At 42.6% G+C, this 27,762-nt stretch overlaps 2 protein-coding genes across 15 annotated transcripts in view; one reads left to right on the forward strand and one right to left on the reverse strand.

Annotated features, from left to right (window-relative positions):
• The first annotated feature begins 4,634 nt into the window (after positions 1-4,634).
• NIPA2 (NIPA magnesium transporter 2) lies at positions 4,635-25,180 on the forward strand. Of its 12 annotated transcripts, none has more exons than XM_037510136.2 (8): positions 4,635-4,699; positions 5,942-6,077; positions 9,710-9,830; positions 15,999-16,230; positions 17,582-17,638; positions 19,749-19,839; positions 21,047-21,207; positions 22,993-25,179. In XM_037510136.2, exons 4-8 carry the CDS (start codon positions 16,092-16,094, stop codon positions 23,646-23,648), a joined length of 1,104 nt encoding a protein of 367 aa, XP_037366033.1. In that variant the 5' UTR covers positions 4,635-4,699; positions 5,942-6,077; positions 9,710-9,830; positions 15,999-16,091; the 3' UTR covers positions 23,649-25,179. The 12 variants fall into 12 exon arrangements, with proteins under 12 accessions (XP_037366033.1, XP_037366036.1, XP_037366041.1 ...); XM_037510134.2 differs by lacking the exon at positions 4,635-4,699 and adding an exon at positions 4,931-5,124 and having other exon boundaries at positions 22,993-25,180; XM_037510135.2 differs by lacking the exon at positions 4,635-4,699 and adding an exon at positions 5,131-5,174.
• The window catches only part of CYFIP1 (cytoplasmic FMR1 interacting protein 1), an 84,975-nt gene continuing 82,302 nt past the window's right edge, over positions 25,090-27,762 (reverse strand). For all 3 annotated transcript variants that reach the window (XM_037510147.2, XM_054694807.1, XM_037510146.2), the window contains exon 31: positions 25,090-26,511. In XM_037510147.2, the coding sequence (XP_037366044.1) occupies positions 26,347-26,511 (165 nt within the window). In that variant the 3' untranslated portion in view covers positions 25,090-26,346. The remainder of the gene's footprint in view (positions 26,512-27,762) is intronic.

Consider the following 27,762-nt stretch of genomic DNA (forward strand, 5'->3'; position numbering starts at 1 on the left):
GGTCTGCTTCGCCATGTGGGTTGCTCCCTGGCCGGATGGGGATCGAACTCATGCTGCAGAGGCTGCGGATTGCTTCATAGTGCGGTGCTTAACCCCTTGCGCCACCAGGGAGGCCCTGAAAATATTTATTTACTTAAATTTTTATCAAAGTATACGTGCACAGAAATCAGGAACAGACATTTTCACGAAACACCAAATGTTTCTATAGATAACCCTTTCTACACAGGTTTTTGGGGTTGTGAAATCAGTGAAGTGCCAAATTCTCAAAAACATGCCCTGGTTGGTTACTAATATGGAACTGTTAGTTCTAACTGCTAGTGAAGCTAGTGATGAACCTGAGCTCCACACCTAGTGATGGGCTGGGAGGAGGCTGAGAAGGGCACCACACATAGTTTAGGGATCTGCACATACACACATTATTTCACTTGTGACCTGTTTGCTCTGAGTTAACTTTCCAGTCCAGGAGGCGCCTGCAAGAGTGATGGATGCCATTTCTGTCAGAGACTGAGCTATCCCAGGAGTGAAGTGCTCTCAATCCAGATGCCAGCAGAGGTGGAGCTGCTGGGAAGACGGGACACCTCCCAGAAGTTGTTAACCGCCTGGAGTGAAGGCTGTTCACTGATAATTAACTGTCTTTGTTGAACTTACTATAAAATAGCCTATTAGAGATGAGATGTTAAAAAGGTTTTTCTTTGGGGCCTCCCCGGTGGCTCAGCGGTTGAGCGCTGGGTTGCGAAGCTGCCCGCAGCCTCTGCGGCGCCGGTTCGATCCCCGGCTGCTCCCCTGTCACCGGAGGAGGGTCCCACATGGCGTGCAGACCTCTCCTGCCGCCCGCTGCTCCCCTCAGCAGTGTACATCGGTCCTTCTGCCTGGTCTGCTTCTGGCTCTGGCGAATTCTCTCACCCTCCCGTGCTTCTGACTGTACCCAGTGCTTGTATAAACAAAACAAACCAAATAAATAAATAAATAAATAAAACATGCCTCTATTAAAAAAAAAAAATAAAAAGGTTTTTCTTTGTCTGTCTCTCTCTCTCTCTTTCTGCATACATGAACTGGGGTGTACGCCAGAGGTGCAGGGGTGAGAGGATTCACCAGAGACAGAGCAGGAAGAGAACAGGCAGATCTACGGAAGTACACCGAGGGGAGCAGCAGGCAAGGAAGGAGAGGTCTGCTGGGCCATGTGGGTCAGATCCCTGGCCTGGGATTGAACTTGGTGCGGCAGTGGCTGCCAACATAGCTTTATAGTGCTGAGACTTAACCACTCGGGGGGGGGGGCGCCTAAGTTTTTTTTTTTTTTTTTTGTTAAGAGCTTAAGCTATCTCATGATCTATGCTTGCGCATTCACAGTATATATAGTACATTAGATATTAGAAAACTGATTTGGGTGCCTCCCTGGTGACCCAGGGGTTAAGTTGCAGCACTATCACCCCTACAGCCTGAGTTCAATTCCCAGCCAGGGAGCTAACCCAGATAATGATGCAGCAGAACTCTCCTGTCTTACCCACTGCTCCCTTTAGCAGTGCATTTCAGTAAATCCACCTTTTCTGCTCTCCACTCTGCCTCTGGTGAATCCTCTCACCTCCTGCACCTCTGGCCTGCACCCTAGTTCTTTTACAAAATAAATGTTCAAAAAAAGTGATTTGGGCACTTAAGGAGCCTGTATCATTAGCAATGTATACACTTATAAAAACAATGCGTGTGGGCCTCCCCAGTGGTGCAGGGGGTTGAGCACCGTGCTATGAGGCTGTCCACAGCCTCTGCAGCACGGGTTCAATTCCCGGCTGGCCAGGGAGAAACCCATATGGCACAGCAGACCTTTCCTGCCTCGCCCGCTGTTCCCCTCAGCAGTGTCCAGTCCATCTGCCTGTTCTGCTCCCTGTTCTGTATCTGACGAATTCTCTCACCCTCCCGCGCCTCTGACTGTACCCCAGTTCTTGTATAAATAAATAAATCTTTAAAAAAAATTTAAAAAAGAAAAAAAAACCCAAAAGCAATGCATGTAATGTGACAGTAAGTGTCAGGTAGTGGCTGGGTTAGTGAATGTAAGAGAAGCCTGTTAGCTACAACATGAGAGAAAGATGGTTAGATGTGGCAGAGTTTTGCTTGGGATGATGAGAATACTGGCAGAAAAAAAAAAAAAAACCTAGCAAATTCAAATTCATTTGTTAGGTTAAACTAACAATTTCTAGACATTCTTTTACTTTCATTATGATTATCTGCCTCCTAAAGTTACATGTTATGATTTATTGCTACATACCAGCCCATTTCAAACAGTGGTTTAAAACATCCTTTTTATTTATTTTTTTAAAGATTTATTTGCAGGGAGGGGATGGTAAGAGGACTCACCAGAGACAGAGTAGGGAGCAAAACAGGCAAACTGACTGAAATACGCTGCTGAGGGGAGCAGGGGGCAAGACAGGAGAGGTCTGCTGCTCTATGTGGGCTGCTCCCTGGCAGGCCAGGGAATCGAACTCATGCTGTAGAGGCTGCGGACTGCTTCATAGTGCGGTGCTTAACCCCTTGCGCCACCAGGGAGGCCCTGTCACTGGCACAGTTTTAAGGACTTTACCTACTGGCCTCATCTCTGGCCTCAATCATGGGTCAGTGGGGCAATTTACCAGTTGCTCTACTCCAGTAATCTGCAAACTCGTCTAGGCTTCTCATCATGATTTAGGTTGGGAACCACCACATTTTCTGGGCTAAAGACAACCCAAAGAGCGAGGCAGGTTCAGGGGATGGAGTAAGGCTGCAAAGTCCTGTAGAATGTGTGGAGACAAGGATGGGTAGAAAGCCAGAGCCATTTCTCACCAATCTATCACATCATCAGAGAACAACTTGCCAACAGTTTCTCAATACTCAATGTAATTCTTTACTTGGCTATGTCATCTAGGTCCAACTTGAATGAGACAAAAAAAAAGATGCAAGAAAGGATCCTCTGATCGGGCCTCCCTGGTGGCGCAAGGGGTTAAGCACCACACTATGAAGTAATTCACAGCCTCTGCAGCATGAGTTTGATCCCCAGCCTGCCAGGGAGAAACCCACATGGTGAGGCAGACCTTTCCTGTCTCGCTCGCTGCTCCCCTCAGCAGTGTATTTCGGTCAGTCTGCCTGTTCTGTTCCCTGCTCTGTCTCTGGTGGATCCTCTCACCCCCTGCATCTCTGGCTTGTATCCCAGCTCTTGTATGCATAAATAAATAAATCTTTAAAAAAAAAATTAAAGGGGCCTCCCCTGGTGGCGCAGTGGTTGAGTGCTGGGCTGCAGCAGCCTCTGCAGCGCCGGTTCGATCCCCGGCCACCGGCGAGGGTCCCACATGGCGCGCAGACTTCTCCTGCTGCCCACTGCTCCCCTCAGCAGTGTACTTCGTCAATCTGCCTATTCTGCTCCCTGTTCTGGCTCTGGTGAATTCTCTCACCCTCCCCCACTTCTGACTGTACCCAGTGCTTGTATAAAATAAATAAATAAAAATCTTTAAAAAAAATAAAGGATCCGCTGATCCAGTTCTAAAATGCACATTTGTTGTCTGGTTGCCAATCTCACAGATTAAAAGCTTTAAAATTAGAAGCTGCATAATCACACCAAAAGCAGGTGGTCAGGGGCTGTGTAGTGTGGACCATAACAATCTAGTAAGATTACATTCTGAAAAGAGCCCATTATATTTGGCATTTTCTGGCTCAATATGTTTTAGAAATGATTGTATTTCATATAATGGTGTTTTTCTTTTTAGTCAAAAGCTGGGATGATATCTGTAAAAGACATTTCCACCAAGGCATTGATTTATTGTCAATATTAAAATAAATCTGTATTATTTTAGGCCTTACACCCTATTTCACTAGTTGCTTTTCCCTCCTTCTTATAAATGACCCTCTGTCTTTGTTCCTTTTAGAGGAAATCATGATGGTGGTGGTGGTTGGGAGGGCGGGGTCCCCAGGGAATTTCTCCATTGCAAGATATCTCAAGGCAGGATGTCCATCAATGGGTGTGAAACAGAGCAAATCCCCAAGAAGAGAATGACCTGGTAAAAGCAAATACTTAGAAACAGCAAAAACCACTTTACTTATATTGAGAAAAGGGAGTGAGGGGGAGAGGGTGGGTGGGAAAGAGCGAGGGAGGGCAGGCGAGAGAATGAATGAATTTATAGGCCAGCCTGTAGTTGCAAGGATGTGGTCCTTCCTACCCCAAAATGGCCAGACATTCCATGGGCACCCCTGTTGAGTGTTTTTAAGTCCTACATAGGCACTCAGCTCTGCTCCGAGTTCCCAAAAGACCTCCTTCAGGAATTCTTCACAGCATGCTGCCAGTTATAATGCAAGATAGCTGAGATATTTGTAGCTTAGAAATGGAGGCAGAGTTTGGAAAGCTCACTCTGCTATGAGACTCCCACCTCACCAGCTCGCCTCTTCTAACAGGTGTCCTACGTGTTTCATGAAACAATAAATCTCTGCCCCAAGTGAAAAAGGACCGACTTCCACAAAACCACAAGCGCCCCAAGAACGCACCTACTCCAGGATTTCCATGAGTGAACCTTCGGGATGAAGGGGCCCCACGCTCGGCCCCGCCCCGCCCCTCCGCGGCCCCGCCCCGCCCCTCCGCGGCCCCGCCCCGCCCCCTGAGCCCTCAGCGCGGAAGCCCCGCCCCCTGCCCTCTCGGAACCCTGGCCCCGGGCGTCGCCGCTGACCGCCCGGAGAACTCGCGTTTTAAGTAAGCGCCATACGTAGAGTACTTAGATTTTGACCACTGGGTCCGCAAACGCTATCCAGCAAAACAATGCCTCCAGCCTTCGGCCCCTCGGCCCGCCCTCCACTCACCAGCGCGGGACGAGGAAGCCGGAGCCCACCCTAGCGGGCGCGGGGGCGGGACTCCGCGGGCGGCACTGCGCACGCGCGCGCAGCCTCTTGCGTCACTCGGCCGCGCCCAGGATCTCCGCGGCTCTGGCCTCGGGCGGGGCTGCGACGGGGCCGGGGGTCGTCGGAGGCAGCTCCCCTCGCTTCTTCCCGATGGAGGAGGCGGCGCGCGCGGCTGCGGTCCCGGATGCGTGCCCTTCCCGTTGGACCGAGACGAAGGCGCCGGCCGCGCGAGCGCAGAACGGGGTGGCCCGTGCGGCCTGTGTGGGGGTGTGAGCGGAGGTGACCCGGGCCGCGTCGCGGAGGGGAAGCCGCGCGGCCGCCGGGACGGGGTGAGGGCCCCGCGCGTTCACGCGTCTGGCCGGCGCCGCGAGGCCGGGGCCAGCCCGCCGGGCCTGGGCGGGACGGGCCCGCGGCGCCCTGCCTTCCCCGGGGGCTCCTGGAGCACGTGTGTGCTGGGGAGGGAGCGCTGGTCCTCGCGCGCGGCGGCGAGGAATCCCACGGCCGACGAGCTGGTCATGAAGTCCCGCGGAAACCTCCCTTGGTTTCCAGGGCGCGTGTCGTGAAGTTCATTGAAATGGTTTTATTTTGCTGCGGTGAGTTTTGGAAGATTGTCTCCGCTATTGCGGAGGTAGTAACGGAGAGCTGAACACTCTCTGGAAGTCTTCTGTAGCTTGAACGTGCTGTTTTAATTTCCTGGCTTTATTATGAAGTTACCGAGGCCTCTCCTGTGCGTACAGCTGTGCAAAACTCAGTGTTTCCTTCTGTGTGTCTTTAATCTCTTTGCTAGATTTTTTTTTCCAATTCGTTTAATACAGGACTGCGTCTTGTCCGGTTTCTATTTGTAGAAATTCTTCATCATGTGCCCAGTTTGTCCTTTTTTTTTTTTTTTTTTTTTTGGTGAGAGGAAATATGAGAGAATGGAATTCTTTATTTCTTTCATTCCAGGATGATGTGGCGAAACAGGATGTTAGGCCAATTGAGTAGGCTTTATGTTAGTTGGTAATAAAGGGAGTATAGAGGTTAGTAACGAAACCTTTAGAAATAATGAGTAACTTCATTAGTCTTTTTGCCTACTTCTGTATTTTCTTCTTTCCAGGCCGGAACTACTCTGCCAGGGTTTAAAACTTTAAATGAGAATAAAGGGTAGTATTTACGAGGAAATGAGAATGAATAAATCATCTCTAACCTCTTCCAGCCTTTTTTTCATAAGAGAGACCATATTAAACTTACATGTAAGTTAAATTTTAATTTATAATGAATGTTGCTAAATTAGGTTGGAGATTTAGTTTCTGTAGTATTTATAAAGTACTGTTTTATAAACATAATTAGGCAAATGACAGGTTGGAAAAAAATTAAAGCTAAGTAGATAACAGTAGATATCAGGCAGGAAGACTAAGAACTCTTGAAGTTTTAATATTATGTGGGCAGCCCAAATAGAAGTAGAATTCAGTGGACACTTAGGTACCATTTCAGGCTGTATAACTTTCTCTGTGGTCCTTTGCATGTGACTTAACTTCTGGGAGATTTGCTTTCTTTAGCTATAAATTGGGGGTAACGAATGCCTTCTTTTCCTTGTTGTATGTATTACAACTAGTGTATATCAATCACCCAGAACAGTATAGTAATAATTACACTAGTTTTCAGGATATTTGTATTGTATAAAAATACCCTGCTGAGATATTCTCCTACCCTTGCTCTCTCACACTTTCAGTCTTAGATCTCTCCCTCCCTCCTTCCCTCCCTCTCTTGCTCCCTCCCTCCCTCCCTTATTGGTTTGTAGCTTTGTAGAAGTTTCAGGTGCACACAACCTTATACTTCCACATATGTATTTACTGCATTGTGATCAATACCAAAAGTGTAGTTTCCATCCATCACCATACATTTAACCCCATTGCCAGTTTTATCCCCCACTCCCACCCCAGCTCCTGGTTCCACTCTGGTAATCACTTTTCTGTTGACAGAATGTAAGAGTTATTGTTGTAGTAGTCTGTCTTTTTTTTTAGATTTGTTTATTTATACATACAAGAGCTGGGGCACAGGCCAGAGGTGTGGGGGGTGAGAGGATTCACCAGAGACAGAGTGGGGAACAGAGCAGGCCGACTAACTGAAATATACTGCTGAGGGGAGCAGCGGGCTAGTCAGGAGAGGTCTGCTGCGCCATGTGGGTCAGCTCCCTGGCCAGGGATCAAACTCATGCTGCAGTGGCTGTGGATAGCTTCCCAGCCCTGTGCTTAACCCCTTGCGCCACTGGGGAGGCCCTAGTATTCTCTCTTGTCCTAGAACACTGCATACTCTGATCACTCAGTGATTTTGCACTTGCTTCTTCCTCTTTTCTTTTCGCATCTTTTCAAGCCTTTGCTCAGTGTTACCTTAGCCACTAAGCTTCCAGCCAACCCTAGTTAAAATAGCCCTCCAGCCAACTCCCCAATGCCTGTAAACATGCTCTACTATTCACCGTAGCGTTTATCACCTTCCTATGAAATGTCCTTATGTGTGTTTCGATCAGAAGGTAAACTTCACGAGGGCCAGGTTTTGGTCCATTTTATTTATTGCTACCCCAGTTTCTGGAATACAGCGTGAACTCATAGAAGTATTTATTGAGTAATGGGAGAAACATACCATTTGTCCATAGGAGCCACCGCTGACTCACATGCATAAGTAACCTTAATACCTGCCAGAAAAGTATCCAAAGAGAGATGTATATTAAAGGTTAGGAAATTCAGAAAAGATTGATTACACTGGTTTTTGGAATCAAAGCAGGGCATCATTGTATTTTAAACGGGGTCCTGAAAGATGAAAGAAATAATATATACTAAGATAACGAGGAGGGAAAGGAGTAGGTAAGAATGGCAGAAGTGGGGCCTCCCTGGTGGCATAAGGGGTTAAGCCCCATACTTTGAAGCAATCCACAGCCTCTGCAGCATGAGTTCTATCCCCGGCCAGCCAGGGAGCAACCCACATGGCACAGCAGACCTCTCCTGACTCGCCTGCTGCTCCCCTCAGCAGTGTACTTTGGTCAGTCTGCCTGTTCTGTTCCCCGCTCTGTCTCTGGTGAATCCTCTCTCCCCGCCCCCCGCCCACATCTCTGGCCTGTACCCCAGCTCTTGTATAAATAAAAATAAATAAATATTAAATCTTTAAAAAAAAAAAAAAGAATGGCAGGAGTGTGTGATCTTGGGTAGGACACAGGGTGTGTGAAATACATAAAGACAATCCCTGATTCACAACGGTTTCACTTGCTGATGGTGCAAAAGTGATAGTTATTCAGTACAAACCCTACTACAGGTCTTTTCCTGGGCTAGTGACATAATACTTTCTCAGGCTATGGTTAAACTGCAGCTCCCAGTTATTACTTAGCCACATAGGAAAACAACTAATATTCTGCAGACTATTAGCTTTTGGTACAATATTTAATAAATTGCATGAAACATTCAACACTATTGTAAAATGAGCTTTGTGCGAAATGATTTTGTCCAACTGTAGGCAAATGTTGTGTTATGACCATATTTAAGGTAGGCTGTGTTAAGCTACAGTATTTGACAGGTTTGGTATATTAAATGCATTTCCAACTTAGGATATATTTAGTTTACAATGGGTTTATTGGGACTTAGCCCTATTGCAAGTTGAAGAAAATCTGTAGAATTGGGAAATAAAATTTAAAAGGCAGGTATGGAATAAATGATGAAAGGTCTTTAGTAACTGGGTTATAAAATGTGGACGTCATTCTGTAAGTTGTGGTAGCCATTCCAAATTTTTTAAGTTAGAGGGGCTGGCAGAATGTTTGATAGAGCAATGTGGAGAGCCGTGTGTTGAAGCTGGCTTGGAATGATGAGAAACAAGGCGATTCAGGGCTGTGCTGCAGTAGCCGCCTTGTGTCCTCAGCCCTTGTGTCCAGTTTGGGTGACGGGGGTACTGCAGCAGGTAGGAGAGTTTCATATGCCATTTGGGCATCTTCCACCTCTGGGGCTACGTGGGGGAGGCTGAGGATGAGTAGCATTGGATTCTAGACCTGCTTTTGCTGAGAGCTTTCTCATGCTGCTGAGACGTTGGCATCTTTGTGGTGGTTTTCTCTTTATGAGGCCCTGACCTCATACCTCGTCAAGCTTTTGTGAAAATTAATTGTCAAAAGTACAATGACAAGTTCAAAACTATAAAAACATACTTCGACTGGGAAAATTTTTGAAGTCAGCTAACATTAGTAATTGTGTTGCCTCGTATTAGTCATTTTGTAAAAGTCAATTATAACTTAGACTTTCCTTATAGATGGCAGAATGCTGGTCCATTTCTTTTTCTGTTTCTTAAATTAATGTATTCTCCATATTTTAGAAGAAGGTGGACCAGTGTCATAATTTTACCTTTTTTGAGATATACTTCATTTTTGATACACTTGCATTTAATAAAATTTAGTGTTGTAAGTATTCGTAAGTATTAGTAAAATCAGTTGTGAATATTAAGTTGATTAAAATTTAGAAAGCTAGAACTTCTATCAGTCTTTAAAGGTATGTTTAAAATTTAAATAGGTTATTTTCAGTTTACTTAAGCAGTGGACTCCTTGAGGACAGGCACTTATGATCACTTTCATGACGCCACTGCTTGTCACAGAATAAGTGTTCAGTACTTGTTTACTGAAGGACAGCCACAGATAAGTAACAGTACTGGGGACTAAGTGTGTGTATGTTGGGGGCAGGGTGGCAGCTTCTATCTTAATTCTTCTGAGAGAGGAGATGGACAGATTACCACCTGAAGTTTGTCATTTCTGATTTGGGGAGCTTGTTGAAGTGAAACTGTTTTCTTGTTTAACTGTCTTTAAACCTGACCCTGCCTCCGAGCAGTCCTTAAGAATTAAAAAATATCTCTATTTCAGGCTCTCCCAGCGTGATTGACCTTCAGTTACAGGGAGTGGGAGCTGTACATCACTAGATCTGAGAATAGTGAAGCAACTCATTCCCTTCTGGACATTCACACTGATGTCCTGTTTTCAAACTGTAAGTCCAATGAGAGAATTTATTCATGTACTTTGTGGCTGAGGCTGCTTTATCATTTGGCTTGCAAATTTTATGTTACTTGCAAGACTCAGCACTCTCCCCACCTCTTCCCACCCCCAACTGGTATAGTTCCATCAGTGAACAAACAAAATAAATAACTAAATGTAATTATAAGTTCATTCATTCATTCATTCATTCATTTATACAAGAACCGGGGTACAGGCCAGATGTGTGGGAGGGTGAGAGGATTCACCAGAGACAGAGCGGGGAACAGAGCAGGCAGACTGACGAAACACACTGCTGAGGGGAGCAGCAGGTGAGATAGGAGAGGTCTACTGCGCCATATGGGACCCTCGCCTGCCGGCTGGGATCAAACTGGCACTGCAGAGGCTGCCGTACAGCCTCACAGCGCGGCGCTCAACCGCCTGCGCCACCAGGGGAGGCCCATAAGTTAATTTTTTTTCAAATTTTTAGGTTTATTAGGGAAGGGGGAAAGGGAAAAAGAGATACCTGTATAGGTACAGGCAGGCAGGGAGAAGAGCCGCCTAAAAAAATCTTATAAATCAAGTTAGCTACTCTAAATGAGTGCCTTTTGTGGGGAAGTCACACAAAGAGACAAAAAATTGTCATTAAGGGTCTTGAAAGAGTTTGTCTTTGAAGATAGAACAGTAATTGAGAATTAACTTTTATGAGGATGGCTATAAGTAAGTATAAAGGAGAGAAAATACCTGTGGGCTAGAGCTGTTGGAGAAGTCTTTGTAGCACTACTTGAAGTGTGACCTACGGGCAGGAGGATGGGCTGTCTGTGGCATGTCTGCACAGTGGTGACATCTGTCTGAAGGGAGCCACATCCTGTGTTGCCAAATGTAATGGGCTGGAGGAGTTTAATTCTCACTGTGGGGACTCATCAAAGCCAACTGGTCAGAAAAAGGCCTTTTCTCTAGTGTGTGTTTGAATATTTCCATAATAGGTAAAAATAAAAAGGAAAGTAGATTTTAAATAGCATCATGAAACCTTATGTAAAATAAGTAAGTCTAAAATTGATATAAACATAATAAAGGTAGGAACAATCACTTTAAGTAATCTTAGGATAAAATTATGATTAAAAAAATTTTTTTTTAAAGATTTATTTATTTATGCATACAGAGCTGGGTTACAGGCTGGAGATGTGGGGGTGAGAGGATTCACCAGAGACAGGGTGGGGAACAGAACAGGCAGACTGACTGAAATACACTGATGAGGGGAGCAGCGGATGAGACAAGAGAGGTCTGCTGCACCATGTGGGTTGCTCCCTGGCCAGCCAGGGATCAAACTTGTGCTACAGAGGCTGCGGATTGCTTCATGGTGCAGTGTTTAACCCCTTGCGCCACCAGGGAGGCCCTATAATTGCTTTTTTAATTACTCTCTTTTACCTTGGTGAGAGGGGATTCCCTTCCTGTGACACTGGACAAAGGAGAGGGAGGATGGTTTATCAACCATTTATACTCGGCTGGGGGAGGATATGCACATCATGTAGAGCCACACTGGATGTGGCAGAGCTAAGGACCTGGGACTGGAAGACAGGCTCTGTGGTGAAAGGAGTTTGAGGTGCCCCTTGACTGCTGTAGGGAGATATGACTGACTTGCTCTAATATCCTATGAACTGGCAGAGCAATGAAGCCCACTACTCAGGAAAAAGCAGGAACTGTGCCTGCTTCCTAAAATAGGAGCAGAATGGGGAGAGGAACTGGTGATTAGGACAGGGAGCGCCCTCCCAATTTCACCAGACGTCAAAGGTAGTCCTTAATATTGGTTCTTAATTTTAAGAAAATTATACCACATGTCTACATAACTTGCACTTAGTGAAAGTTACACTACTAGTAAATACTTATATATTTGCTATTAAAAAGACAGGTTTATATAAGTCTGAATTCAGATTTATGAGACTGTCATTATATTGCTGTTGCAATTGAAGATAAATCTGAATTGTTTCTTAGGTGTCTTCTTTGTAGATAATAAAATTCCACATTATTGATAGCAGAAAATTCAGACTATAAATTATTTTGTTCTGTTCAATTTTCGGAAAGAAGATTTATGAACCCTGGAATATTAAATAGTCATTGCTTCCTGAGGAAAGTTAGGTGACCTTTGATATACCAGCCACATGGGATGAAATGTTTTGATAGCTAGGCTTATTTACTCTCATTTTCTTAGACCTTACTACTTTTTAAATATATATATATTTTTTTTTTTTTTTAATAGAGGCATGTTTATTTATTTATTGTTTGTTTGTTTGTTTGTTTATACATGCACTGGGTACAGTCAGAAGCGCGGGAGGGTGAGAGAATTCACCAGAGCCAGAGCGGGGAGCAGAGCAGGCAGAAGGACTGAAGTACACTGATGAGGGGAGCAGCGGGCGGCAGGAGAGGTCTGCGCGCCATGTGGGACCCTCCTCTGGTGGCCGGGGAGCAGCCAGGGATCGAACCGGCGCCGCAGAGGCCGCGGGCAGATTCGCAACCCAGCGCTCAACCTCTGCGCCACCAGGGAGGCCCTATATATATATTTAAGATTATTTATGATTACAAGAACTGGGGTAGAGACCAGAGGTTTGGGGGATCAAACTTGCACCGCAGGGCCTGCGGATAGCTTCACAGTCTATGTTCTACCCCTTGTGCCACCAGGGAGGCCCCCAGACCTTATTACTTTTATCTTTGTATTTTCATTTGTATGTAGTGCTGTCACTTCCCAGAATGCTTTAATAACCTTTTAAATGGACCGTGGTTTTCTATGAATGGCCAGTGAAGAATAGGCAACTTTATGTTTTGGTGTCAATTAAATACCACTCCATTCATCTGTGTTCACCCAGAAAACATATTAAGATTTATTTTGAGACCGAACTAGCTAGGTGCACAGGATAAATAAGGTGACTCATGTGCAGGAAGTTGACACAAGTGATAAACAAGTGATGTGGCATGTGATAGAGATAGGGTAAGCACACTTTCGGTGCTTACTAGCGTATAGAAATAATGCTTGTCCCTAACCAAATATCCCCACATTCTCTACTTCCTCCTCAGCTTTTGTTTAACCCTCTCTACAAACTGGTTGTCACAATGAGGTTCTATCTAGACCTACTCCAGGAAAGCCAAAGTTGAGGCTTGAAGTTACCAATGTTTGGCACTTAAAGAAGGCAGTAGCTTTTTTTTTAATTTTTTTTAAAGATTTGTGTATTTATGCATACAAGAGCTGGGGTACAGGCCAGATGTGCAGGAAGGTGAGAAGATTCAGAGACAGAGGGGGGAACAGAACAGGCAGATTGACCGAAGTACACTGCTGAAGGGAGCAGCGGGCGAGTCAGGAGAGGTCTGCTGCACCATGTGGATTGCTCCCTGGCCACTGGGGATTGAACTTGTGCTGCAGAGACTGTGGACAGCTTCATAGTTTGCATCTTAACCCCTTGCACCACCAGGAAGGCCCCAGAAGGCATAGGTTAAATTAAAATGTTAGTGACCTTATATCTTGTTTAGCTTTTCTTTCTACTTATCTCAATGTCTGTTAAGGTTGTGACTCCTCCAAGGTCATACACCCAGCTAGAGGCAGAACTGGGACTCCACTCCCCGCCCTCCCCCCCCCCCCATCCCAGAACTTATCTCAGTGTATTTCTTGCCTTAGGCCATTGGGATGATTGGATCTACTTTTCCCCAATCATTGATGATAGATCAGATCTGTAATGGCTTCAAGTAGACATTTAATCTTATCCATCTTGTATGTGACTAACATAAAAACTTAGACTACTTCCTTTACTTGCGTTTTATCTAATTTCCCTGTTTCAGTATTATTTAGATATTGAAGTAACCTTGATTTTGGGTCTTGCTAATGATTTCTGGATGCCAATCTAGAAACTCTTGAGCCTGTACTGTGTGTTTTAAAAATATTAATATGAAAATGTCCAAATATACCTAAAAGTGAATACAGTGAGCCCTGATGTGCCTAACACCTATCTTTTTTTTTTTTTTTTAAGATATATTTATTTATTTATACAAGCACTGGGTACAGTCAGAAGCATGGGAGGGTGAGAGAATTCACCAGAGCCAGAGCGGGGAGCAGAGCAGGCAGAAGGACCAAAGTACACTGCTGGGGGGAGCAGCGGGCGGCAGGAGAGGTCTGTGCGCCATGTGGGACCCTCGCCCAGCGGCCGGGGATCAAACGGGTGCTGCAGAGGCTGCAGGCAGCTTTGCAGCCCAGCGCGCAACCGCTGTGCCACGAGGGGAGGCCCCCTAACACCTATCTTTAATAGTGATTCCCATTTTCTGCAGACAAGTTTTTTAAAAATCTAATGGGAATCTTATATTTACCCATAAAAAGCTAGTCAGTTGTGCCAGGCAGCTATCTCAGTGGCATGTAGCAATAAGGTCATGTTCGCAGGTCAGTAGGTCAGCAGTGATGACTCAGGTTTGCTTTTCATGTGGTGATAGCAGAGTGCTGAGGGGCAAAGAAGTAGACGGGGCCTCTTAGACCTAGCCTTGGAATGGGCACCTGTCACTTATTCCTGCCTCCTGTTGCACAAAGCAGGACACCTGACCAAGCCACAAATTAGGGAGCTATTGGAACCATGATGTATTGAATATCTCATCAGGCAAAACAAACAATGGCTCTTTTATCTGAAATGTTGATCAGTGTGGTAATACTATTTACCACAAGCACGGTACTTACTGCCCCTATCTAACTGTTCTTATCTGCTTCCCCATTGAAGATTAAAAGATTTTATCCAGAGACCTTAGTCTAAATTTATGTCCATAGCCTATGCTCAGTAAATACCATTTGAGTGGGTGGATAAAGTAATTGAGGGACTAGATGGAGAGGAAGTGAAGTTGCTTTGGTTAAAAGTGAGTCTCATAACCTGAAAACTTGAAGAATGGAAAAACTGGCTTGTCAGTGAGGATCCTGCCTGAATTGCAGATTAGCTTTAATTAAATTGTGGGTCTGAAAATCTCAAGACATGGCATAAAGTTGGACTGGCAGGTTACTGCTGAATAGTTTTTTCTTCTGCTTCCTACACTTTGCTTTAGTTCATTTGTCAGCAGAGTTCATGAATTGGCCATTTGGGAAGAAACTTGCCGTCTTTGGAAAGCCTCTGCTCTCCATCTAGTATTGGGGCTTGACCCCTCTAGCAGTATGTCCTCCTCATGTTCTCTAAAAAGTCCAACAGAGGGCCTCCCCTGGTGGCACAGGTGGTTGAGAGCAGCACTGTGAAGCTGTCCACAGTCTCTGCAGCGCGGGTTTCATCCTGGCCGGCCAAATGCGGCCAGCCGGCCAGGGTCCCACATGGTGCGGCAGACCTCTCCTATCGCGCCCGCTGCTCCCCTCAGCAGTGTGTTTCATTCGGTCGCCTGTTCTGTTCCCCGCTGTTTCTGGTGAATCCTCTCACCCTCCCACGAATCTGGCCTGTACACCGGTCCTTGTACATACTAAAAAAAAAAAAAAGTCCAACAGAACCACAAACATCTGTCTGTAGACTCATCCTCTGCTGAGAAAATAATGTGAAATCTGCCTTCTTCCTCTGTGCCCCAATAGGTGTATCTCATTAGAGGTTTGTACCCTTGACCACCTTCACCTGTACTTCCCCCCACCACTCCTCACCCTCTGTCTCTGGCAACCACCAATGTCTCTGTCTGCGACTTCTGTTTTTAAAGATGTTTTTTATGTCATGATCTCATCTTTTGTCATAAATAAAAGAAATATAATTAGATTAGCATGAAATTTAAATAAGTGTATTTTTTAAAAAGATTTATTTATTTATGCATACAAGAATTGGGTTGTACGCCAGAGGTGTGGGGGCGGAGGGTGGGGGTGAGAGGATTCACCAGAGAGTGGGGAGCAGAACAAGCAGATCTACTGAAATACACTGCTAAGGGGAGCAGCAGGTGAGACAGGAGAAGTCTGCTGTGCCATGTGGGTTTCTTTCTGGCCGGGGATGGAACTCGTGCTGCAGTGGCTGGCGACAGCTTAATAGCGCTGTGTCTTTAACCCCTGTGCCACCATGGAGGCCCTTTAAATAAGTGTATTATCAGTTGTAATTATAGAGAAGATACTCTTCCTTTATGAAAAATGGAGTAAAAATTGAATTACATGTGAGTGAGCTATCATGTTCGTTCTCTGAAACTTGCATTTTTTTTTTTTTTTGCATTGTAGATTTGAAAAGTAGGTCATCTTGCCTCCAGCACCAGCAATTTCTCTGTTTTGTGATCAATGTGATTCACAGGAACTTCTTAAGTAACAAACGAAATGACCCAAGGGCGTGGAAAATATGACTTTTATATTGGTCTGGGATTGGCTATGAGCTCCAGCATTTTCATTGGAGGGAGTTTCATTTTGAAAAAAAAAGGCCTTCTGCGACTTGCCAGGAAAGGCTCCATGAGAGCAGGTAGGTGGTGCCCTGTGTGACTCTGAATGATACCATGTGTCTTAATGTACTCAGACTCTGTAACTGAAAATCTTATCTTCATTTCTACTGTGCATATTGAGCCTGTGCAAGAGCTTGTAGATGTTTGTAGAGAATCAAGTGTTGATTTGTAATGAGAAAAATGAAAAGTAAAGAGATTGTTTATGTTTAACGACAGTGGAAATAGGGACTGAAGCCCAGGTAGCATTTAGCCTTTTTTTTTAAATTTTGATGTATTTTCCAAGAAGGAAGGAAGAATAGAAGCAATCTTATTAACGGCTAGGATCTTCGTCTATAATAGAAGTTCTGGCTTTTATCCTAGACAATTTTCCTGATGATCTCATGGGTGGGAAGGAAAGACAGGACTTCCCTGGGTTGAAGAGTACTCAGTTCAATGAACTTCTAAAGGGTGATACAAGTTGTTTCTCCATAAACTGCTGATGAGTCACAAGACTGGGGGTGATTAACTGTCACTCTGATTTCTTCACTTGGTGCCTTCAGAACTCCAGCATTCTGTTGTGTTATATGCTATGTGCCATCAGTTAGTCTGCCTCAATTCTAAATGTGGTTCTGACCTATGGGGAGACCTGCTTTGGCAGTGAAAAATACCAACTTTTCCCTCTCCCCAGTGCCTTTTCTGTGACCAAACTTACTAAGGCAGTCTTGAAACAATTAGCCTTTACTGGAGTTTACGGGACAGAACAGAGTATTAGCATGCACTGCTTGAAAAAGTATATCCCTTATTCATGGGTGTAAGGCAGACATTGATTGTCCATGGTCAGTTTGCTTGCACTGGTTTTTCTCTTTTGAACACTGGTTTGAGTACTGATTGCTTGATTTTATTATTAGTTTAGTTGGGAGGGAGTTCCAGAGAGAAAGAACGATGAGCATCCTTATTAGCCCCAGACCATGAGCAGTGCTCAGTCTTACTTCTGGTCATTATAGGACCCCATTCTCCAAGTGTGCTTCCTCATAAATGAGCTTCCCCACACCTAAATGACTTACCTGCTTTCAGACTAATTAATTTGAAGTTTGGCTACTTCTTTTTGGTTCATTCCCTTTACTTTATTGAAGCTGAGTTTACAAAAGAATGAAGTATGATTTGAATGTAAGGATTAATTTAATTCCTTCACTTAACATTTTCATATTTCCTTTTCTAAGATAAAAAAATTATCTGAGAAACTCTGTCATATAATCATGATGAAACCTTTATTTAAAGTTGTAATAGTCAACAAGTGAGATAACTTTTAAATCTGTCATTACTGAAAGTTGGCATAATTTATAGAAGAGTCTACTGGTTTTCCAAAGAAGTGAAATGATTTTTCATTCGCAGGTCAAGGTGGCCATGCATATCTTAAAGAATGGTTGTGGTGGGCTGGACTGCTATCAAGTAAGTATGGAGAATGTTGCAGGAAAACACAGTTATATATTGAAATGTTTGCAGGTATAATTATAGTCTCCCCTTACTAGCGTATTTTAAAACTAAATCCTATTTTTTAATGAAAATAATATGTTGGTGCCAAATACAAAATATCCTAACTTGTGGCGTATAACTGAAGTAATTACAGTAAAATTTATGGTTTAAAATACACAGAATTGAAAATAAGAAAGGTGAAGTATCTAATTATAGGACAAGAATGGTGAAAATAAACCTCAGAATGCAGTATGATGTAAATAAATACAGAGAAGAGCTAAATTTATTTAAGTGGAAAACAAAGGTTAATTAGTATATGGTCAGAATTGACAAATTTAAACTGATCAAGAAAAAGAGAAGGTGGAATTGTTAGCGGTACTTGATTTAATCTCATGTTGTAGTTCAGGTGTTGTAGATTTTAACTGGATGAACAGTTTTGTTCCAGTAAGTATAAAAACTTAGGTAAAGTAGACAAATTTCTAGAAAAGTAAAATCTGTCAAGACTGAAGAGGAAATAGAAAAGTGGAATATTTCTCTAAATAACATAATACCTCAAGCAAGTTAGACTTACCCTAGCAATGCAATGTTGGTATAACTTTGGAAAACCAATTACTATAATAGCCATGAAATTGAAGGAGCAGAATTACATGACTGTTTCTGTAAAATTCAGCAACTATTCATGATTACAAAGAAACCATTTCAAATAAATAAGTAAATATCCTTAATATTATAAAGGGTTTCTAAGACAAAACCAAACTAAATAATCACACAATTAGTACCAAAATAGGGAAATATTAAAGGCTTTCTTCTTGAAACTGGAATAAGTAAATGACCTTATCATTCTTTCAACGTTTTACTGGAATTTCAAGCCAATACAATAAGGGAAGAAAGGAAATTAGAAAGGAATATGTAAGTTCCTTTTGTGATAGTGGTTATAAAAATCCAAAGAATATATATATAGAGATTATAAAGATTGAGCAACATTGTTAGATACAAAGTAAACATGTAAAAACTCAGTTGTACTTATATATATCATCAACAGTTAAAAAATGAAATGTTTACATTGCCACCTGCTATACTTAAAAATAATGGGATACGCTTCATTATAAATCTGAGAAAAGATAGGGAAATGCAAATTTAAAAGCATAATAAAGTAACCAGTTCTCTGTGAACAGCATAGCAATTGTTCAAATTTGACAACAGCAAGTGTTAAGGAGACTGGAACGCGGAGCTGTCATACACTGCTAAGTGAAACCTGGCATAACCATTTTGGAAAACAGAGAGATCAGTTCCTGCCTGGTATGCGATTCTCCAGTGACTTTTCAACTGATGAAATTCTTTCCTGATCGCACAGGCATCCTCTGTGATGTGGCTGTGACTCTCCTGTCACTGGCTTACTTGCCTTCAGACGTGCCAGACATGGTCTTGAGTAAGGGTTTTGTACTTGCTGTTCTCCTTTCGTGGGGTGCTTCCCCCAGACAGCTTGCAGTGAAACCCGAATCATAGCCCACTGGTCAGGTTCCCATCAGAGTGCTCTTGCCAGGTACCTTAGTCCTTCCCTCCCTTAGCTTTTCTTCATGGTACCGTGCGCACTGGACATGCACTTGTTTGTCTGTCCTCCCTCACTAAAATAGAAGTTTCATGAAAGCAGTGTCTTGGTTTTGCTGCCCTGCTGTATTTTCGGTTCCTAGAATGGCACCTGGCACATAGGTACCCGTGAAGATATTTTGGGCGATGTTTTTAAATAAAAGTAGAGTCAGTGAAAAAGACTTGAGACTTTCACTGCTTTTAATTGATTTGCAGTTGTTGTCCAAGGATATAAATATCTATTAAAATTTTCTGTTAAACTTACCTGCAAGCATAAATTAGATCTCTTCAATTAAAATTGTAGATTTGTGTCATTTCTAATTGGTGTGTACTTGAATGTTGATAACTTACAGGAGATCCCTTAGGAATAGGTGGGAGAAAATAAGAAAGTACCTAATATAATTGAAGTATTATGTAACAATATGTGAGTAAATGTAGACATTTCCATTTTGAGTAAATATGGTCATATCTGAGAGGTTTTTTTTTTTGTCCATCCTAGTGGGAGCAGGTGAGGTGGCCAACTTTGCTGCGTACGCCTTTGCACCAGCCACCCTAGTGACACCACTAGGAGCTCTCAGTGTCTTAGTAAGGTAAGGACATCACGCTTCTGGTGTAGAAGCAGCAGTCGGCATTTCAATCTGAAAAACACTCAGTGCCATTTGATTACACATGGTCAGCATAATTTAAACAACCTTAAGGACTTTTTTTAATGTTGAGTAATAATTTGCTTGTAAAAAGTTACCTTCTGTGCGTGGTAAGCTGCCAGTTTGTGGGAGAAAGTTCCTTTTTGCTTTGTCTTGCTTGTAATTACAACCAGCAATAATTCTACTTTAATTTGAAATATTTTAAATTCTAAGTTGTGCCTGTTAAAATATTGATCATTTGACACGTGTGCTTTTGTAGGTGACTGTTGGTGATGGATAGACTATACCCACTACAGAAAATCATTGATGGGTGGGATCCTGAACAGTCACCCTGGGCACTTGTTTGGAAGGAGCGGTTACACACTTTCTATTATTTTAGTGGCTAGCTCAAAAACTAAACCCACAGTGAGATTTGGATTTTGGTTACTATTTCCAAAATCTGGCATTCTGTCATTTATATATATATTAAAAAAAATACATGTTATATAATTTTTCAAGATACAAGTAAGGAAGGATATATATTATGGTACATGTGTTTTACCTTTAATTTTTTGTGTATTTTGCCATTCTTAAAAGTTTACACTGTATTCTTAGATTTGGCTAAAATAAGCTATAAAGTATTAAAACTTGAGGACTTAATTAGTAGTCAAATTATAAAGAATTACATAAACATATTAAGAAGGATGCATCAAGCAGTAGGGATAAATTAAAGATGAACAAATTTTAACTATTGTCTTGGATGTAAAATAGTAATTAGGGCCTCCCCTGGTGGTGTAGCGGTTGTGCGCTGGGCTTCGAGGCAGCCCGCAGCCTCTGCAGCGCCAGTTCGTTCCCCGGCTGCCGGCGAGGGTCCAACAAAAAAAAAAAAATCTTAATTAGGTAGTAAAATTGTACAAAGCCTTGCTGTATTGGCTTTCTACGGTAGAAAGATGGTCACTCTACTGGTTTGGTGTATAGTGATGCAGGCAGTCCCTGAGAAACTTTCATTTTATGAATGAGTGTGCATTTTCTTTACCTTAGCTCAAAGCCAGACTCTTCCTAAGTTCACAGTACTCTATTTTGAGTTCAGTAATTTAAATTCTGGGTTGCTTTGATATTTAATAATGAAAAAAAGTTGCTGATAATTTTAATGTTCTCTGTCTTTCTATTTTAGTGCCATTCTCTCTTCATACTTTCTAAATGAAAGACTTAATCTTCATGGGAAAATTGGTTGTTTGCTAAGTATTTTAGGATCCACAGTTATGGTTATTCATGCTCCAAAAGAGGAGGAGATCGAGACGTTAAAGGAAATGTCTGACAAGCTAGGAGATCCGGGTAAGAACTAAAAGGGAAGTTTATTAGTCCTATAGTATTTTACTTTTTAATCTTTAGCCACATAAAGAGGTAAGTTATTTTACCTGATCAGTGTTTTCCTCTCCTTGCCCTAGCCCCTAATTCCTTGTTTTTTCTAGTCTGTAACTGTGTTTCTAGACAATTTGCTTATGTTACTACTTCTTCCTTGACTTTAGGCATTACCTCTTCTGTCTGTTCAGTTTAAGGTGTTTACTTATTTTTACTGCCTGACTTATTCATTGAGATAACACCAGTTGACAACATTGTGTATGATTTAGAGGTAAAGGATCACCCTCTTCACGTGTCATTACCACACCTCACCCACCATCAAGACACCCATAGTCCTCCACTATTGTCCATTGTGCTCCCTGCCCACTTTGCTCTCCCCCCTCTGGTAGCTTTCTAGGGTTTGTCATTGGTTGGGCTTTATCTGACCCTTTGTTTTGTTTCTCTGTATTCCACATGTAACAAACACCATCCAATACTTGTCTTTCTCTTCTTGACTGACTTCGCTTAGCACAGTCCCCTCCAGTTCTAACCACGGAGTTTTCTATACAAAAAGAGTTCATCTTTCAGTATAGTTGAGTTCACTACAGAACTTTCATTCTCGATACACAATACTTATCCTTTTTTGCATGACTTTTGATCATTTTTTGCTTAGTTTTTTATGAATGTATCAGAAATCCTGAAGCTCTTCCCCACTGGTCTATTTCTCCTGTCACTAACTTACAGAACACTAGGTTTTCTTTCTTTTTTTTTAAAGATTTATCTATTTGTTTATACAAGCACTGGGTACAGTCAGAAGCGCGGGAGGGTGAGAGAATTCACCAGAGCCAGAGCGGGGAGCAGAACAGGCAGAAGGACCAAGGGTACACTGCTGAGGGGAGCAGCGGGCGGCAGGAGAGGTCTGTGCGCTATGTGGGACCCTCCTCCGGTGGCTGGGGAGCAGCTGGGGATCGAACCGGCGCTGCAGAGGCTGTGGGCAGCTTTGCAGCTCAGTGTTCAACCACTGCGCCACCAGGGGAGGCCCACAGTAGGTTTTCTTTTGGAAATCTTTTTAGCCAAAGCATGTGTTTCAGTCCTCAGTCTAAACTGGTGTCTCGGGGTCTCTACCACAGTTGTCATGGATTTTATTTCACCAGCATCCTGGGAGATCCCCTTCAACTTTTATTTTTTCTTAGATCTTTTATCTTCTGATCCTGGGTTTGCCCCTTTGTTTTGGTTGAGCCACTCTTATAGGAGACAAAGACACAGAAGAGATTTTTGGGAGTTTGTGTATGTCAGAATATCTTCATTTTACTGCGACTTTATTGTCTGTCTTATGTTGATTCTTTATCTTTTGTATGTTGTCATCTTTTGTCGTTAGAAACTGTTAGGATATCCTCTGCTCTTGTCTGAAATTACCCACTAACGTGCTTAAATGTGAATCAGTTTCTGTCTGTTGTGTTAGATGCTTTTTTTTTTTTAAGATTTATTTTTATTTATTTATGCATATAAGAACTGGGGTGTAGGCAGTGGTGAGAAGATTCATCAGAGACAGAGTATGGAGCAGAACAGGCGGATCTACTGAAATACACTGCTGAGGGGAGCAGCGGGCGAGCCAGGAGAGGTCTGCTGTGCCATGTGGGTCACCTCCCTGGGCAGGGATTGAACTCACATGGCAGTGGCTGGTGATAGGTTGATAGTGCTGTGTCTTTAACCCCTGCGCCACCAGGGAGGCCCCACTTAAACTTTTGACTAAATAGAAATTTTCTCTGCCTTTTCTAGGTTTTGTGATCTTTGCCACACTTGTGGTCATTGTGTCCTTGATATTAATCTGCGTGGTGGGACCTCGCCATGGACAGACAAACATTCTCGTGTACATAACTATCTGCTCTGTGATTGGGGCATTCTCAGTCTCCTGTGCGAAGGGCCTGGGCATTGCTATCAAAGAGCTGTTTGCTGGAAAGCCTGTGTTGCGTCAACCCCTGGCCTGGATTCTGCTGCTGAGCCTTATAGTCTGTGTGAGCACACAGATTAATTATCTGAACAGGGCGCTGGATATATTCAACACTTCCATCGTGACTCCAATATATTATGTATTCTTTACAACATCAGTTTTAACTTGTTCAGCTATTCTTTTTAAGGAGTGGCAAGATATGCCTGTTGATGATGTCATTGGTACTTTGAGTGGCTTCTTCACAATCATTCTGGGAATATTCTTGTTGCATGCCTTTAAAGACGTCAGCTTTAGTCTAGCAAGCCTGCCTGTGTCTTTTCGAAAAGACGAAAAAGCAATGAATGGCAATCTCTCTAATATGTATGAAGTTCTTAATAATGATGAAGAAAGCTTAACCTGTGGAATTGAACAACACACTGGTGAAAATATCTCTCGAAGAAATGGAAATCTTTCTCTTTTTGAGAAGGATGTAATGTTAATATAGAATTCTGTTATAAAGTGAATTTGATTATCAGAATGTGTCTGAGAAGCACTGTCCTCAATGTTCTCCAGAGACAATCTTTTTTAAGGGTTCGCTAATTGGGACCAAGAAATTACTTTTCTTATATTTAAATGACGGTAGCCCACTAAAATGACCTCAGTACATGGCCAATTTCTGTTGTTATTGGGGGGTATTTTAAAACTTTCCTTCACCAAAATCTAAATGCATTAATGAGTTTTAAGTCTATAAAAGTGCTTTATTTTTTCATTGGTGATGAAAGTCTGAAATGTACATTTGTCATCCCCACTTCATCAATCCCTGACCATTTTAAGGCCTTTTTATTTAAAAAAGAATGAAATTTCTTAGCACAGTATCTTGTCACACACCTTACTTGGAAAAATGGCTCCCAATTCAGTGATTTTAATTTTGAAAATGACAGTTTTGAGAATCTTAAGTTATTGAATGAATGAAGGAGACGCATTTGAGGGCCTTTCTAGATGGCACCTAATGGAACCCACCCACCTGAGTCTGAGTTCCTGCTTTGCAGCCTGGATGGTTTTATTTCTTGGCTACTCTAAGCTTGATACTTGGAAAGTTGATTACCATTTTATTTCAACTTTTGTATTTTTCAATATATTTTCATGAGTTACCGTCATTTAGATCTTCTAACTACCCTAGAAGACCAGGGGGAGTTTCTTAAATTTAGCCTATAATAAAGAAAGTAAAGTTCTTTTCTAAGTCTGAATGCTTAGAACAATCTTAAAATGTTTGTAAAATATGGCTTCTTTGTACCAAGTATTTTACTTTAAGAGTTTGTTTAGAACTCTGTGTATTTTGGTCTTTTAAAAACATCCATGAAAAATACTTAGTGGAAAACTTCAAACATGCAAAAAATGTACCATTGTACGGTGACCTCCAAGCAACTTCAGAACGATCCATTCATAGCAAATTAATGGCCCTTAAAAAAAAAAAAACGTTGACCAAATTCGTGTCCTCGTGGGTAGTGGAAGAACACGGGCTGTTCCCACGCCACTGCTTCCACCCTAGGTCATTCACAGTGGTTGACCTTGACCCTGCTCTATAACCAGCCACTGCCGGCCCCTCACTGTCCTTGTTTGGGGGGGGCATGGGGTCCTCACATGATGACTGATGGCATTAATATCAGACACAGATCTCCGCTGGATTTATCAGGGCAAAGTTGAGTCTCTAAGTTTCATGACATAAATGTTTTCCCCCATTATTTTTAGACTTTTTTTTCTAATTGCCTCAACTCATGTAATTTTAATACCACAGATATATTGTATATTTATGTACTGTACCTCTATCTGTGCTTTGTTCAGAATTGAGTAAAAACCAATTTTCACCCCCTTGGGGGTAATAATTGCCCTAATCGAGAATGCACAGATTAATAATGATAAATTTTTAATTACCATCTCACAGCACTTGAAATTGTGTTGTACATAAATTTTTATTACATTTTATTGTGGTTTATAATTAAATCTTACAAAACTCAGTAATATGAGCTATTTAAATTAGTCCTTAATCTTAAATTTTCATCATTCTATACTTTCAGTATAGGGTGAGCACAGATAGTACCTCTTTATCTGTAGTAGCAGAATACTGGCCCCAGGGTTATTAGTTCACTTCACCTAAAGCAACATTTTTAGAAAGAAAAATTAAAAGGGCCTCCCCTGGTGGCGCAGCGGTTGAGCGCTGGGTTGCGAGGCTGCCCGCAGCCTCTACAGCGCTGGTTCGATCCCCGGCCTCCAGCAAGGGTCCCACACACAAAAAAAAAAGGGAAAATTAAAAAACAAGTACCATTTCACAGAACTCAAGGTTAAGCAGTACAACACATAGATTCTGTGATCTGTAGCAAGTGCGATGTTCCTGGACTTCAGTGCTGTTTCCAAAGGCATAGGGACATTACTCCCTCTCTGGATCTAGTCTCACTCCAGGCTGCAGGTAACCTAGACTCTGCGCTCTGAGTCTAGTGCATTCAGTCTGTGCGTTCAGGTAAATAGAGAAACCTGCCCAAGTCCTGGGCACAGGATCAGAGGAAATGAACACTAGAGGTTTCATTAGTTTTATTTCTTTAATCTTTAATAAATCATACCTCACAATTTAGGTTTTGTCACAACTGGGTTTAGTTGGAGTCAAAGAATTTCATTCACTTTTCTCAAACACTGACACGAAAAAGGGACGGGAACAAGGACTTAGAAAAGATTATTCATAAAAGACACCAAAAAATTCCCTAAACAGAAGCAAAATAATTCTAATCAGCACAGGGTTTCATTACAATTAGCTGGTAGTAAATTCCTTGTTTAAGTCCATAAATCTCTCCTTGAACATTACTGACCCTTTGCTATGGGAGGAGTGGATGAGCCCAGCAGCACTTTATGACACAGCTAGCTTTTGGAACATTCCATAGAAAAATGGGAAATAATTTTGTAAGAACATGACAGCAACTATTAGCAGCCAGTAGTCTCAGTTTCTAATTACCAAAAGCATATACAATTTTAGTCTAGAAAAATAAGTCAATTTTATAAAATTAAGCTTTTAGATTGAAAAGCACCCCCTTGCACAGAGATACTGAAAAATAGCCCTAAAAACCTCACTACATAGTTTACGGAAAGGAAAACATGCCCTTACAGTTATTAAATGCAGTCAGTACGGGGAAATCTTCGAGAACAGGTGACTGCCCTCAGCTGCTGGCCAGGGACTGGTGGATGGGTGGCTGAAAGCAGCGGACGTGCTCCACAGGTGTGCTCTCCCCATCGCCTGATTTCAAGTATTTGTCCAAGATAGTGATTATCTCATCATTCAGAATCTGGAACTTGCGAATTCTCTCCACCATCTTCTTCAAAGGCTATCATAATTAAAAATCAGTATTTTAATATTTTCTCAAAAAATGACTGCAAACTTGACATCTACCCTCTTAGGCAGCTTACTGGGACAAGGAATCTATTTCTGCATTTGAACACATTTCTCTGTTGGTTTCATGCTACTAACTGGAGAGTCTTGTTTGTCCCATTTATACAGCCTTACTCATTCAACAAATGGGTATTAAGAACCTGTGCTAAAAGCTGGGAAGATTACGATAATGTGGTCAGTGGGGAAAAACCAGTAAACTAAGTTTCAGTGCTCGGTTTACTTAGGATGTTTTGACAGATTGTCCTATAATAGAACAGGGTAAAGAACACATACACAGAACAGCAAAAACCAAAAAACACGTGGTTTTCTAAAAGGATACGCAGGAGGTAGAGCAGAAGCCAGGACTTCCTCAGGCACGGGTTCCCACAGCAGCAGGGCCCGCAGAGCTCTCCGGGCCCTGCCTGAGCAAGACGGACAACACATGCAAACTCCTCAGAGAGCTAGAACCCTCTAATTAGGCTAAAGTGGCCCCAGGTTACTAACAGCCCCCGTAGATGAAACATAAGTGAAAGTAATCAGAGAAAAGCAAATTAAGTTCAATCAAATAGTCTAAAAAAACCACAAAAAACAAAACTTAAGAGTTTTAGGTAACCCTACCAGAATTAAAGGTTAGAATATAAAATAGGGGGCCTCCCCTGGTGGCGCAGAGGTTGAGCGCTGGGCTGCGAGGCTGCCCGCAGTCTGCAGCGCCGGTTCGTTCCCCGGCTGCAGGCGAGGGTCCCACACACACAAAAAAAAAGAATATAAAATAAAGGAAATAAAAAAGAGATACCTTCAGTGAAGATAAAATTATCAATTAAGATTTGAAGAAGAACCCAATCAAATCTTTAAAATCATTAGCTACCTGAAGAAGGTACTTGGTACAGCCCAGAGAGTCAAGGAAAAGGTGTGAGAGAGAAAATGGCCCCTCAAAGATGTCTGTGCCCTAACCCCTGGGGCTTGTGAATGTTAACCTTCACATTCTCACAAAGGGAAGAGACTTTGCAGATGTGGTTAACGTGGTGGATTTTATTTATTTTTTTTAAGGTTTGTTTATTTATGCATACAAGAACTGGGGTACAGGCCAGAGGTGTGGGGGATGAGAGGATTCACCAGAGACAGAGTGGGGAGCAGAACAGGCAGATCTACTGAAATACACTGCTGAGGGCAACATAGGAGAGGTCTGCTGTGCCATACGGGTCAGCTT

Source organism: Talpa occidentalis, unplaced genomic scaffold (assembly GCF_014898055.3).
Source record: "Talpa occidentalis isolate TD23 unplaced genomic scaffold, MPIMG_talOcc4v2.1 talOcc4.14, whole genome shotgun sequence".
NCBI lineage: Eukaryota > Metazoa > Chordata > Mammalia > Eulipotyphla > Talpidae > Talpa > Talpa occidentalis.

Excerpts from the sequence above, each read along its gene's own strand:
- NIPA2 (XM_037510136.2), top strand. The coding sequence starts at position 16,092 with ATGACCCAAGGGCGTGGAAAATATGACTTTTATATTGGTCTGGGATTG. Across the intron at positions 16,231-17,581 it reads GAAAGGCTCCATGAGAGCAG|GTCAAGGTGGCCATGCATAT; the intron begins GTAGGTGGTGCC and ends TTTCATTCGCAG. Across the intron at positions 21,208-22,992 it reads TGACAAGCTAGGAGATCCGG|GTTTTGTGATCTTTGCCACA; the intron begins GTAAGAACTAAA and ends TGCCTTTTCTAG.